Genomic DNA, 14992 nt, shown 5'->3' on the forward strand with positions numbered 1-14992 from the left:
CAACTGGCACTGAACATTAACAAACAATATTTGCAATATTGTTTGTTTTTTCTGTTTATTTAATTGCAGTCTCGTAATGGAACAGGGGATGCCATAGCGGTGGGCCTGAACGCCAATTCAATTTATTAACGAAAATCAACTCATTGCGTTATGTTTAGTTGGTCTGGGTTAAGTTAGCACAGGTTGGGGTCGTTTTCGACCTTTTCACTAGAAGCCAAAATTACAATTTGACTAGTTAGTTTACAATCTGACGGAAATTAAATATTACGATGACATACACAAAACTCTATTCAATAATTCAGTTCAGAATTAAGTAAGAACCTAAGCATATATGACTTAAACTCCGACTTTACTTTCTTTCTTACTTTCGTTTTATGGATATTATTCCTCAGATATGCTGAATTTTTAATTTCGATCATGTAGATCTAGGTTATTCTGATCCCTATGGTTCAATCAATCAATGCATTGATTCCAGTTCCAGTTTTGTATATCTAATCATAAGACACGTTGTACATTATATTTATATAAACAAGTCTCCATTTGACAGCATGTTCCATATCACATTGGAAGTTTAAAGTGACTTGTTTTGTTTTTTAATTATTTTTTTAAATATTGTGCAATCATGTCAGGTCGAGACCCGGCATCGGACCAATTACTTACCTTCAAAAAAAATCAGGTACCATTATTATATAATTTTGTAATATTATTTAATAACATTATTTGAACGTAACCAACAATGTAAGAATATGAAGTGACCTCAAAAGTCGCTTCATAATATATTATTTGAACTTTGAACTTGTTTGTTTGTGTGACTGTTTTATGCTGCAATATAATTAAATCCTATGAAACATTTTGCAAATAATTAACAATGCACTTATTTTGTTTTTATAGAATTGCAAATAATGTATTATTCATAGAAATTCAAAAGTTTTAAATTTTGTAGAACATTAAAATTTGTGTTGATAAAAACTCGTAGAATTTTAAAAGTTCAAGGCTCAAGTATCAAATTTCATAACAACAAAAATATAATTTATTCTAAATTTAATTAATAAATGGTTAACAAAATTTGTTTTCCATACCCAAATATTACGGGTAGGTTCTTAACTAAGTTCTAAGAAAAACATTTCTCTACTTTAAAGATTTGCCCTTCTATCTTTACAACATTTCTTGGGCAGTTTGTTCTCTATCTGATAGATAAACTGTTAAATATAGAGTAGAAATGTCTTTAATTAACAAACTGTCGAGTTCAGTAAACTTTAAATCGTTAAGTAGAAACCTCCGAAGGATTTTCTACAACCTAGATTGAAACTTCTCCTTTTATTCTTTAACATCAAATTGTAATAGGTAATCAAAAGTATAAGTTCAAAGTTCAAAATAAATCAGCTATTTATATATAAAGACAACAAACTTCCTCTATTTGAATTCAAGATTTTTTTTTGGCAAACAACTTTTTATTCTATTATTAAGTTATGATGAATGAATTCAAAATTTTATTTTACTAAAAATTTTATGAAATTTATTTTTATTTTTTTTAGTTTGTACTTCATAAAAATATCCTCATTCTATTTAATTGACAGAAAATACGCTTAAAGTTTAGCATAATTGTAGGCTAAAGTCATGGAAACAGGCGAATTTCCTCTATTGCCCTTGACAACTTTTGGCTAAAGCATTTTTTCGTATTTAGCGTGTTTTCTTTCGATTAAATGCACGAATGTTCTCCATCAAGCGCTGCAACTGTTTTTTCCGAGAATCATGACCTGTAAAATTGTACTCTTGGAAATGTCTGAATGTTATTTTAAGAAGATACTGAGCTTCCTTTAATTATATCATAAGTACCTACATTTAAAGTGATGCAATGAATGGCATTCGTGTGTTACTTCTTTTTTAAGTGATTTTCTCTAAATCCTTAGGCATCAATATTTCAAAAACTATGATATATATCGAAAAGTTGTACTCTTAATTTTCGTCTAATTTTCCCAAGTTCCAAAATTTGAAACGTAAATCTCAAATATTTTCTTACACTCATTTTTTTGGAATGATTAGTTTATTTCGACGTTACTACAAACGTTAATTGTCAATATTTGCTTAATTCCATCTTTATGTATTCTTTATGCTAATTTGAATTTTGAAATAATTTTATCAAATATTGAAGTGCTTATTAGGTTTTTAATGATTTATGCTATTGATATGTCAACAAAACACTTGATAATAATTAGTATAAATGTAATTCAAATATGCAACTATTTATACCATTAATAATTTGTTTATTGAATAAATGATAACAATGTTTGTTATTTTTTTATTTTAATCGCTTATTCGTTATTTACTTTGCTAACAGATTGTAAAATTAGTTTTTTAAAATCTAAACAAATTAAAAAAATTCATATCTGGTAGAGAAAAGTTCATGAACCGTTTATGTATTAGTTCATGACAATTCATTTTTAAGAGAAAATTTTCAAGAGTATGATAACTTGGTTATTTTTGGAAAAAATTTGTTGAATTTTGGAAAAAAAATACTGCGAATGATACCACTAATACTTATCAACATAATTTTATAAATTATGCATTTTAAGCTACACCACTCAAGGGTACAAAGCTGTTTTTGAACTTCGGCTCCCATATTTGTGACGCTCTTTTATACAAATTTGTCTTTCTCTTTTTTTAGTCTTCCTAAATGAACCTGACGCTTCCCACTTTTTGCCACGCAGTCCTTGCACCCTTGATTAAGACCGCCCTGCATAGATATCTCGGTATGGACACCTGTAAAAATTTTTTGTGGATGTAACAAATTCCCCCTTGGACCAAAAGCTGAGTACGTTCATGCCTGCCGAGTAAATATTGTCTATTTTTCAAAGTATAATAAGTATGTTACTCAAATACGACATACTTTCATTTGTTACTAAAGTCACATGAACAAATCCTTGTATAATACCCCAATACTCCCTCGTAATTGTTTAAGGTTTTCAAAAATCATATATTAGCGATTTTGAGGTGTGGCTTATTAGTTTAAAATACAAAATACTAAGTTATGTAATGAGACAAATAAAAAATACCTTGACAATAATACTTGTATGGTGTGGCGGGTATTTACAATTTATCGCGCGAATTGTATGTTATCTAGGTTACAAACCAATACGATAATTTGTTGACTTATGTGTGTTTTATTAAATGTTCTTGTTATTTCTTACTTACAACTTTCACTGTTATTTTTTATACATTATAATTCTTACGGACTTCTGTTAATATCATGAATTTTAACATAAAATAGTCAAATGTGAGATAAGCCAAACCGTATGAACTTCGTAAATGTTTGAACCGCGCTTTTTTTTTTAATTTCAAAAAATTGGCAGTCATAAGGGCTGTCGATAGAAGTGAAAACTTAGAATTTTTAGTATAAAAATTTTAAATCTCATAATGTTTGAATTAAAATTATCAACATCAATCCTGTTTTCACATCTATTAACACTCCGAGCAAAAATTATATGCATATTAATATGGTTTTTTATTATTTAAATATATTATGGGCTGTACAAGATTATGACAAAATATAAATACAATTCAATTGAAATAACAATTAATATACAATCATATGATTTGTGGATAGTATTTGTATTTACATAAATTTCAAATTACTTGTTATAAACGCAGCAATAATATTACACAATACGTCAGCTGTATAGCTACAGATATACTGCCATAAGCGTGTCAATGACGCGAATCCATAACATATACCTCTATCAAAAAGTGCTCAACATCGCTAAAGAAGTTTTCACTTTAAAAATCTTTTATGTTCCTTAATTAATATTATGTAGACTGCGTTACAAGTAGATGCAAACCATTTAATATTATTATTTATATTTTATAATAAATTATAATTAGCACAAGGTATCACATAGTGGTCATAATAATTTAACTACTAAATGTTAATCAAATAAGAAAACCTTGGTTCGTCTTATCCCCTTCATTTTTAGTGCACCGTACCAATATTCATCAATATCGCACTGTCAAAGAGAAACAAAATTTCAAAATAATTTCTAAAATTGTTACATTTCTAGAGCCTATTGAAAAAAAAGAGTAATCTACGAGTAGTCCAGAGTAGTTTACATAACGACTTTAACAGTCGCGACTCATTAAAATCTACACCGGCTCGAATCTTCCCAATAATGGGTCCCGACTGTTAAAGTCAGTATGTAAACTGCTGGGTCTGTTTTCTTCATTTCAGTTTCATTTAACTGAAGTTTAACTCTCTTATTTATGAATGTTGTATCTATTGTGTTTTTTTTTTTATATAAATATTCCATTTCTCGGAAATATTAGGACACGGAAAGTTTCCGTATTTAAGTATTCATATTTGAATAAGGTTGTTTGTATTATGAATAAGAATACAGCACAGTGACGTGCCAATCATAAATTCCCAACAATTCAATAATGCCAACAGTTAGTATCAGTTTATAATAGTTTTATTTTATTATTGTATTAATTAAAATTTTATTATTATTATTAAAAAAATCTCCACGGACCGATCGAATTTCTTCGTTGATTCGCACCGTTACTCGGACCGGCGGTTGAATATTCATTTCTTATTATGTACATTGTACTTTATATGATTTTTATCTTTCCTTAAAACTAACGATTCATTCGCTTGATATAATCTCATTTATTTTATGAACAGGAAAAGTCGATTCAACTCTCATAAAAAGATAGACCCTATCAAATAAATCAAATTCGATGTAATTAAACTTTCTGAATCGATTTATGTTTGATTGAATTATAACAATCTATTGTATATTCCGTTAATTTCGGTTATATGTAGTAGTTCAAGAAATATGCTGTCCACCTAAGGGGCTGAAATTTTACAATTGCGTACTAGCGATAGTATTAAAAACAATAATGAAGAAAATTAAACCCATTTCTCAATATAAGACGAAAATTTAAGGCTACTTAAAATACCGTAATCTGCGCCGGCTTTTGGATCTTTACCAAACTACCCATAACGCAAATAATTATTATTATAATATTTTATTTGACAAAATACCTGATTTTATTAATATTAATTTATTACATAATAAATGATGGTATAAAATAAAACTCTGACCTTGTACAGAAAAAAATTTAATTAAAAAATTATAATTAAAGTATTAATTATATTATTATTTTCCAAATACAATTTATAAACAGACAAATACATTTATAGAGCCGTGCTCACTTTGTGTAATTGTGCAATTCGTGAATATCCTTTTCAAAAATTACATTGAAACCCAATGCACAGTGGAGTATTTATATCAAATTTCTAGTAAAAATTAAAGAAGGGATTTTTATGCTCAAAATTGATTAGAAAGACTATTTGGATAGAGGAAAAATTTTAATCATATTCTCCTTCAAACCAAATTAATTCATTTTCTTCTTCAATTTTTTTTAATTTATTCTGTTTCTGAGCCACTTTTTATCTTATCTATGCTTGCTTTTGTTTCCCCGAAACGTGATTCTGGAATTATAAGTCGTAATGTTTCACTGGGAAACTGTTTGCTCTTTTCTAGGGGACTACCGACTAAGGTTTTTGATAACTTTGTATAATCACTCATAGATGGCGAGACAGTTCGCCATATATCTTAAGAACAAATCCTTCTGGAAAAATTTCATTTAAATAACAGATTAAATACACTAATTTTATCAGATGCAGGGTGTTTTTACAATCCCCAAAATGGTATTGGGAAAAACTGACCGGGTAGACGAATGTGAAAACAATAAAAAAACATAGAAAATGATCCCACTAAATCCCTTGCCAACCTCTTCATGGGCACAGAACCTTTGCTAACGATTGGAGTATTACGATCTATATAAGCCTATGGTAAAAACTTCGGCTCGATGCATAACAACAGTGTTTATTTTCATCGTAATTATTATCATTTACTTGCCTTCATGATTCAGATTGCAAGTAATAAAAAAATTTCCATTCATACAAATACAGTATTTTTCAAGTTCAAAATTAAAAGTAATTTTCAAGTTCATAATATTTTAACTCAAGGTAAAATATATTTGTTGTTATGCAATTAGGTTAAAGTAATTATTCAAAAATTATTTATAATAAATTTCATACATGGTTTCTTGTGATATTTGCCTCAAGATAATTAAATTCACAGATTATAATACTAGTAAACAAAAATATCTTCCTATTAATCTATTTATTAATTATAAACCACAAAATATTAATAAATATTAAAAAGATAATAAATTATCTTTTCAATTTTTTTGTTCGCTCTTGCATTTTGGTCTTTGTATATTAATAATTGTAATTAAGATAGCATTGGTATCATGCAATATATATCATAGATTTAGGAAAAGTAGAGACGGAGTATAAAGTTGTAATAATACTTTTTCCCTCTCTGGTACAATTACACTCCCACCCTTCTTATTCTTTGTCCATGATATACATATCCTTTGCTACACTAGCGCCATTATAACCCATTTATTTAATGCTATTTTGTGGACACTTTTTGATTTAAACAGCCATATAAGATTGAGTTCCTTATCTCTACATTCCATAAATTTTCAAACATTAAATTAATTTGAAGAGACTGAACAGATGTTCAAAGCCATTAAAAATGTGAAAAAACCATAATATTTCGACATTAAAAAGGGGAAGGGCTTGGGTTGTTGACACCTTCAAAAGCAGCTCAACTCTGTTACTCAAGTTGGAAAAGCTTTTGAAATTAAAAATCATAAGAAGCAGTTTTTTGTCTTGGGAATCCCCTCGAATTCCCTCGCTAATGTTCTGGGGGTCATGAAATGGATTTTAACACATCTATCTTTATCCTTCCTAGTTGACCTTCGACTCAGTGCATAAGTCTATATTTGTTGCAATATCAAAACTAATTTTTGCTATTTGTTAAAGGTAACTGCTAAGGCCTATTATATACCGTATTTTCAGTACACTATAATGATTAAGTAGAATTTCAAACGATAAAATTTTAAAAACAAAAATTCGATTAATAATTATTTTATTATGGATTTATTTTATCAATTTTTCACCAAGTATTTTAATACTTTTTCAGTTGATAATATAGAAAAATAGATTATTTTAAGTTATTTGAACTAATTATACATTTTTTATCAACAGTTCGTACAAAATTGTAATTAATTTTATAATAACATTTTTTATTTTTGTTACAGGGCAAACCAGAAATAAATTTAACAGCTTATGGTACACCAACAGTGTACAAAGACGCTACTCTAACTGTTGGAAAAAATGGACCAATACTTTTACAAGATGTTAATTTCATTGAAGAAATGGCACATTTCGATCGTGAACGTATTCCCGAACGAGTTGTTCACGCTAAAGGAGCAGGTGCATTTGGTTACTTTGAAGTAACGCATGACATCACCAAATATTGTTCAGCAAAAGTATTTTCTGAAATTGGTAAAAGAACCCCAATTGCTGTTCGATTTTCAACCGTCGGTGGGGAATCAGGATCAGCTGATACAGTTCGAGATCCTCGTGGATTTGCTGTTAAATTTTATACTGAAGATGGTATATGGGATATTGTAGGAAATAATACACCTATCTTCTTTATTAGAGATCCGGTTCTATTCACCAGCTTTATTCATACACAAAAACGTAATCCACAAACGCATTTAAAAGATATGGACATGTTTTGGGATTTTATAACCTTAAGACCTGAAACTACACACCAAACTTTATTTTTAATGAGCGATCGTGGTATACCCGATGGCTACAGACATATGAACGGTTATGGTTCGCATACATTTAAATTAGTTAACAATGAAGGAAGCTATGTATATTGTAAATTCCATTATAAAACAGATCAAGGTATTAAGAACTTGGACGTGGCTACAGCTAATGAATTATCTGCATCCGATCCAGATTATAGTATTCGCGATTTATTTAATGCTATATCAAAGGGTAACTTCCCATCATGGACATTCTACATTCAAGTAATGACTAAGGAACAAGCAGAAAAATCACCATTCAATCCATATGATTTAACAAAAGTATGGTCTCATAAAGAGTATCCACTTATTCCAGTTGGTAAACTAGTATTAGATAGAAATCCAAGTAATTACTTCGCAGAAGTTGAACAAATTGCATTTAGTCCAGCTCATTTGGTACCTGGCATCGAACCATCACCAGATAAAATGTTACAAGGCCGTTTATTCTCTTATACAGATACTCATCGTCATCGTTTAGGCACTAACTACAATCAACTTCCAGTTAACTGTCCATTCCGTTCAAGATCCATTCCAAATTATGAACGTGATGGACCACAAGCAATTGATAATAAAGGAAGTGCTCCTAATTATCATCCCAACAGTTTTAGTGGCCCAGTGGTTGAAGAGAGAGCCCAAAGATTACAACCAGCTTTCCCAGTCAGTGGAGATGTTTATCGTTATGATTCGGGTGATGAAGATAATTATTCACAAGCTACAATCTTTTACCGTAAAACTTTGGATGAGGCAGCACGCACTCGTCTTGTTAATAATATTGTTGGATCTTTAAGTGGTGCTGTTAATTTCATTCAAGAACGTGCTATTCGTAACTTTTCTCAAGTGGATGCTGATTTTGCAAGACGAATTGCTGAAGGTCTTAAAAATAAAGCTAAAGCTAATCTTTAAATTTGTATTCCATACATTTTTGTACATTTTTTAAACTGTTTTTTTTTTCTGAACTATGGGACTTGTGTAAGCACAAAACATGTTAATATTGTAACTTTTTTTTTAAAATACATATGATGTAATAAAATCTTGTATTATTTTTTTGTAGTCCTTTTTACCAACTGCGCGACGCAAAGTAGTGATAATGCGTTCATCAGTCTATATATACCGGGTGTTTTTTTAAGTTGATATACTTGAAACTCAAAAAATAAATTTTATCGATATAGCTTCAAGCAAAAAATGTTGGGTGGGTAGACTCACATCTTACGCAGACATTATACTTGACCTAGGAAATCAGGCTCAATGAAAAGCACAGTCTACTCCACATTTGGTAAAAAATTTAAATTAGAAAGTTGTTGGTAAAAAAACGGACAGAAAAGTTTTACCCAAAATGGTTTTTTCGTATCATTGTTTCTGTAGAATCTAGGAGTTTTAAAAAAATGTTTTCGGCTAAAAAAATGTTTGCGTTTTTATAAAGAATAACTTTCTAATTTAAGTGTTCGTCTAATATTTGCCAGTTATGAATCAGAGTAAGGTTTTAATTGAACCTAAAAATTTTCATTAATGTACAACGAATTCAATACCCGTATAAAATGTGTGCCTTTTGAAACTATAATTTTTCGTTTGAAGCGATTTTCCTCGATTAATCTTATTTTTCGAGTTTCACGTATATCACAAGTTAAAAAACATGTATGTTTTTTCTGCAAATGAACATATACGTTCCTTTGTAGAACTCTGAAGACCAAACGCGTGGGCCAATTTTGATAATTCTTACGTCAATCGATATTTGCCTTAATTCTGCGAGTGTCACTAAAGCCATGAGAGCTACGAAAATTCAATATGGCGATAACCAGACGCCATATTGTGAATGACGTACGAATGATTAAGAAAGGCGCACGTGTTTGATCTCTTAAAATCTAGAACACCACAAAGCACCAAACATACAATAACATAGGCTGAAAATAAAAGTGGATGAACAGTGTTAAATGGTTTATCATTGAATACGTATTTGAAAATCCTAAGTAAAAATTGTAAAAAAAAAAAAAACAAGATCAGCAAACTAGTATTATATAGAGCACAGAAAGGGCCTTTCAATAAATGAAATAATTATTTTTTCCTATTTTTGGCGATTCAAAAAATGTAACACCTGAATCAAACTACATCAGCGACCAACAACTAATCATATTATTAATATAAAATTTTAACATTATTGCGTTTAATATAATCGCAGCACAAAATAAATAAATAAGCCCCCTCCTTCCTTCCAAATTTTTCTGAATATCTCAAAAACTTATTTAGGTATTTTAATGGATGCATTTAGTTGAGGATTTTAACTCGCTAAAAGTGCTAGTAACTACACCCCGCTCATGATAATCCGAGACACAAAGATAGGTGCGCCAATGGTATTCGTTAACGATGTCTTTGAATGCCAGATTGTATGTTCTAAGATCTATGCCAACAAATAAATTAGACTTTCTAAACTATTTAAAAAATTCGATTAAAAAAATATTTAATAATAAACCATTGTAAATTTTAAATGCACACCCTGCAACTCAAAAATCAATATTGCAATTCGTTTTTCAAACATGAGAGTTGACTGGTTTTTTTTAAGAATAATGTATTTTATTTACAAAAAGTGGACAATAATTACGTAATTTATTAATATAAAGCATATTTTCTTCTAATAAAACGATTTTTCGATTTGTAAGAGAGTAAATCAAAATAAATTAAAACTATAATCAAACAAATTTTAATAAAATTATAAACAATAATATTATATTTTTTAAATATTTTAATAGATGTGTGATCCTAATTCATCAATGTAAAATGATTTAAATTCAAATTATGAATTTTTTTTTAATTTAATATTAATTTGAATATTTTTGAAATACACACATTATTATTTTCAAAGAATAAGTTCGTATCATATTATAGTTATAACAGCTTAGCCGCTATTTTAGGTGTCAGTCTTCATATACTTCATAAAAAATGTTAAAACATAATTTCTCGAATAAATTATTATCCCAAAAATAACTAATAAATTGTTACTTATATAAATAAAACTGAAAAGCTAAATAAAAAATGTGTTATAACTTTTAATGATCATACAAGAAAAATATTAGAAATTCCCGCTGATGGAATACGCATGTTTACATGCGTTTACGATTTGCAGACATCTGTAGATAATACTGATAACTAACACAGCATCTTCAATGCATACGTTTAGGGCATATAAATTATTTATTGGATAATCGCAATTGGTAATGAATTAAAAGGTTAAAATATAAAGTGCGAATTAAGAAAATATTAATTAAGCTATGGAAAATGCAGCGTCGGACAGTGTCGTTATACCGGACATTTCCGAAGCCGAACATCTTGCGAGTGAGCACGATGGCGGCGAGAATGGCGGTTCCGGATCGGAGTCAGGTCAGCGTGTCACGTTAGGTGGACGGCATGCGAATGTTGGAGTACCTGTCACATTACCTGTTGGTTCACTTATTACAAGTACCTTCAATGTCATCACCCAAGATCAGTTGTCACATTTTAAGCCTATGTTATGTGTTGATAATAATGGCTACATATCAAATGATGGATCTGGGGCAGAACTCAAAACCACGCATATTGTTATACAACAAGATACATCCGATGACAGTAATGCAAACAATGCAACAAATATTACAAATACCAATATGGGAGGTAGTTGGAGTGAAGCAGCAACACTTCCAATATTACCCGTACGATGTAAAAACACATCTGCAGAATTACATAAATCCAGATTTGGATCTGGTGGTCGCGGTCGATGTATAAAATTAGGCATGTCTTGGTATACACCTAGTGAATTTGAAGCGTTATGTGGACGAGCATCGAGTAAAGATTGGAAACGTAGTATTCGTTTTGGTGGACGTAGTTTACAAACACTTATCGATGAAGGTATTTTATCACCACATGCGACCAGTTGTACATGTGCAGCATGTTGTGATGATGACAATGCAACTGGACCAGTACGACTTTTCACACCATATAAACGACGACGAAGAAAAGAAATTGAATCGGATGCCAATAGACCTATAAATATAAAGGTGCGTCGTGAAGGTAGTGGCGAGGATAGTGATATGGATGGCGGAGCAAACGCAAATAAAGATGAGGCTTGGCAGGTGCATATACATTTACAAAAATATCTGCTTGAATTTAATAAAATAATTCTCTCTTTATTTAGTTTTGTTTCGCTATGCTACTTTATTTTTTATTTTTTTTACTTCATTCGTAAAAAATTTCTTTAAATGTTCCAAAAGTTTTTTTTAGGATAATCTTTGTAATCGCATTTTCTCATTTAAAACTTACTTGGCAATATAGTAGAAATATTAAACCAGTATCTTCAGCTTAGTTCTTTTTAATTAGTATAATTTTCTTTTCAATTTTCCGTCATAGTAATAGCAAACGTTCCAGTAGATGTAGAATAAATATAAATTTTAAAATATTAGAATTTAGAAAAACGTTCGAAAAATTTAAAATAGGGTGTATGGCGATGATTGAGAGTTTAAAGTAAAATAGTTTTTTAAATTATGAGTAATTAATGTAGAATTGTAGATTGTTTATTTTAACTTTTATTTCAGTAGATATTCCGTAATAAAAATTTCAGGAATTTTAAACGAAACAATACGTATTTGAACAATAAACCTAAATTATTGAATTTTAACGACTCACAGTTTTGAGCCGTTTGCGATCAATTATATTATTGGATATGAGTGTCTAATCCATAAATTCAAATACTACGGTCATGTAGTTAATATTTTGTCCAACGACTTTTCCAAACCAACAATAAACTGTTAGGCTAAAAATTTTCCAAAAATAAGAAATCCTAATTACTTGACTGTACTCCACAATTTTTTATTCAACCAATCAAAAAATAAATTTTACATATAAAGCAGTCCGAAGAACTAGATCCAATTTGATGTCAGAACATGATGTCCTCCATGTTCTGACATTAAATTGGATCTAGTTATTCAGGTTTCTTTAATAGTCAATTTATATCCTAAAAGGCAAAAGTTAAAATAACACTTTAAATTAAAAAGTTGAGCCTCATAAAAAAACTTAACATTTTTGAAAGAAAACACGCTAGCTACACAAAAATTAATAGAAGGCAATAGAGGATATTCGCCTGTGTCCACGACTTTGATATGAAATTCTAGTTTCAAGATCATTTGACTTTGATCTTCAAATAATTTTGAAAATTACCTGGTCTTATTAAGTTATTAACTCTGATGGTTGATCGTTATTGTCCTTAATAACTTTTATCTAAAAATAATTTCTAAAGCTATCATATTTTCTTTCGATTAAATGCAATAATGACATATATTTAAGTCTTATTTCCTTCGAACAAATGTTTTAAACATAAAATGTTAGTTTTTAAATGAGGATGAACTTTCTCTTAACTTTTAGGGTCTAAATTTACAATTAAAGCAACCCGGAGAACTAGGTCAAATCTGACGTCAGAACATGATGTCTCTCATCAAGCTCTGCAACTTTCGTTTAAGTTATTTTTTGATTGGTTAAATACAAAACGAGGAGCTAGTAGCTATTATAGATTAAAATGGTCCTCCCTGTATGCTGCTTAATCTATTTCTCACTTAAAAATTAATAATGAATTCGAATTTCGAATCAATCAGTCAATAATACCTGAATTTTTACTACGAAATATTAGAAAAAATGTAATAATAAAATTACGAGAATAAGAGCATCACCTGACACCCTGTTTAAATTAGATGTATTTTAGTTATTTCTTTGGCTATATTCATTATATTGATATTTTCTAAAATTATTATTTTATCTAGTATTGATACTTTCTAAAATTATTTTACGTTTTAGACCCTAGCAGAGGGATTAGATCCAAATGATTATCAGTTAATGGAACCGACACCACCATCTGATCCAAATGTAGCCCTACGACGTTTAGAAGAAATGAGTAATAATATGATGCGATTAGCTAGTGAGTTTCGGAGAGTGGTTGACGAGGCACGAGAATTGTGTGTACGACAAGTTGAAAGATTTTCACGAGATAGAGAGGCAGCGGTTTTAGCAGCGAGAGTTGAAGCTCAAGTTGCGGCACTGCAACCGGATTCAGCGACTACAGCTGATTCTACTTTACAGCCTGCTTTAGATAATGACAATCACAAGAAGGTAAAATTATTTCTTTACTACAAATATTTTTGAATCTTTAAACTATAGTTTTTACATCAAATTTTATTTATTTACAAAAAATATTTCCGCCTCAAAGTACTAAACTAGTGTAACATGGAGCGGAGTACCAGTGCGGAATATTTCAAATGTTTTTCTGTTTTGGTTTTTAAAGTGAATTCTTTCTGTAGAGCTTTAAAAAAAACCTGGGAATGTCAGGAAATTCAAATTCTACTAGGAAATTTAGGGAAATGTCAGAGAATTCCGTGAAAAAAGAGAAAAGTCAGGATATTTTATTATTTTTGTAGTTAAATTCTAAAATAATTTTTATATATTTTTACTTATATCAAGAAAGAGTGCTGCTATTACCATCAGCCACAGATATCCGTGCCTTTAAGGATTACAACAGACTCGTGCTAGCTCGATCCGATATCCGTGTCTGAAATTGTAGGCACGAATATCTGTTGCTGGTGGCAACAGACACCCCGTTCAAAAAATTCTTTAAAAAAAATGACACGTTGATATATAAAGGCCCGTCTCTCCTGATATAGATGCTAGTAGCTAAGCAGTTTTCGCAGATTCACAGAAAAATAGGCTAGACAAATACCAAATAAGATTAAATATAATTAATTTTTTATTACAGTGTGCCAATTGTAATAGAGACGCTCTTGCCGAATGCTCATTGTGTAGACGAACACCATATTGTTCGACATTCTGTCAACGAAAAGATTGGACATCACATCAAGTTGAATGTGTACGTGCTGTTACTGCTGAGACACCTCAACAGTCTATAATGCTTATTGTTGAAAGTGCAGAGCATCAATAATTAAATTGATATAAGTTATTAAACGTAATTATTAGACAAAAAAAAAAATGTGTAACTAGATTATCTATACTAATTATGTAAGTATTCACGATGTTTTAATTATATTAAATGTGTATGACATAGCAAAAGATTTAGAAAACTTTAAACAATATTTGTCACAGCATTTCTTTTGTTCGTTATTTTAGTTGTGCTAATAAAAAAAAAAGTATTTAAACATTCATATCGTTGTATATATAATTTATTATATATTTTACCCGACAATTGGACTTAAGGCTGTTTGTTGTCCCTCTACAGTATTGGAAAAAAGTTTTGGTTTATATG

At 29.8% G+C, this 14992-nt stretch overlaps 2 protein-coding genes across 4 annotated transcripts; both read left to right on the top strand.

The window, feature by feature from the left end:
• The first annotated feature begins 540 nt into the window (after positions 1-540).
• LOC123295371 (catalase-like) lies at positions 541-8758 on the top strand. 2 transcript variants are annotated; one of them, XM_044876701.1, is made up of 3 exons: positions 541-676; positions 3886-3922; positions 7196-8758. In XM_044876701.1, exons 1-3 carry the CDS (start codon positions 623-625, stop codon positions 8629-8631), a joined length of 1527 nt encoding a protein of 508 aa, XP_044732636.1. In that variant the 5' UTR covers positions 541-622; the 3' UTR covers positions 8632-8758. The 2 variants fall into 2 exon arrangements, with proteins under 2 accessions (XP_044732636.1, XP_044732635.1); XM_044876700.1 differs by lacking the exon at positions 3886-3922 and having other exon boundaries at positions 7171-8758.
• A 2097-nt stretch (positions 8759-10855) lies between these two features.
• Positions 10856-14849, top strand: LOC123295375 (deformed epidermal autoregulatory factor 1). 2 transcript variants are annotated; one of them, XM_044876708.1, is made up of 3 exons: positions 10856-11825; positions 13537-13848; positions 14489-14849. In XM_044876708.1, the coding sequence occupies exons 1-3, from the start codon at positions 10989-10991 to the stop codon at positions 14669-14671; spliced, it is 1332 nt and encodes a 443-aa protein (XP_044732643.1). In that variant the 5' UTR covers positions 10856-10988; the 3' UTR covers positions 14672-14849. The 2 variants fall into 2 exon arrangements, with proteins under 2 accessions (XP_044732643.1, XP_044732644.1); XM_044876709.1 differs by having other exon boundaries at positions 10856-11750; positions 14489-14848.
• The last annotated feature ends 143 nt before the right edge of the window (positions 14850-14992 follow it).

This window comes from Chrysoperla carnea, chromosome 3 (assembly GCF_905475395.1).
Source record: "Chrysoperla carnea chromosome 3, inChrCarn1.1, whole genome shotgun sequence".
Lineage (NCBI taxonomy): Eukaryota > Metazoa > Arthropoda > Insecta > Neuroptera > Chrysopidae > Chrysoperla > Chrysoperla carnea.

What these genes read in the sequence shown, in the direction of transcription:
- LOC123295371 (XM_044876701.1), top strand. Translation starts at nt 623, where the DNA reads ATGTCAGGTCGAGACCCGGCATCGGACCAATTACTTACCTTCAAAAAA. An exon ending in TTACCTTCAAAAAAAATCAG is followed by an intron (nt 677 to 3,885) that starts GTACCATTATTA and finishes AATTAGCACAAG; the next exon opens with GTATCACATAGTGGTCATAA. An exon ending in TAATAATTTAACTACTAAAT is followed by an intron (nt 3,923 to 7,195) that starts GTTAATCAAATA and finishes TAAATTTAACAG; the next exon opens with CTTATGGTACACCAACAGTG.
- LOC123295375 (XM_044876708.1), top strand. Translation starts at nt 10,989, where the DNA reads ATGGAAAATGCAGCGTCGGACAGTGTCGTTATACCGGACATTTCCGAA. An exon ending in ATAAAGATGAGGCTTGGCAG is followed by an intron (nt 11,826 to 13,536) that starts GTGCATATACAT and finishes TTTACGTTTTAG; the next exon opens with ACCCTAGCAGAGGGATTAGA. An exon ending in ATAATGACAATCACAAGAAG is followed by an intron (nt 13,849 to 14,488) that starts GTAAAATTATTT and finishes TTTTTATTACAG; the next exon opens with TGTGCCAATTGTAATAGAGA.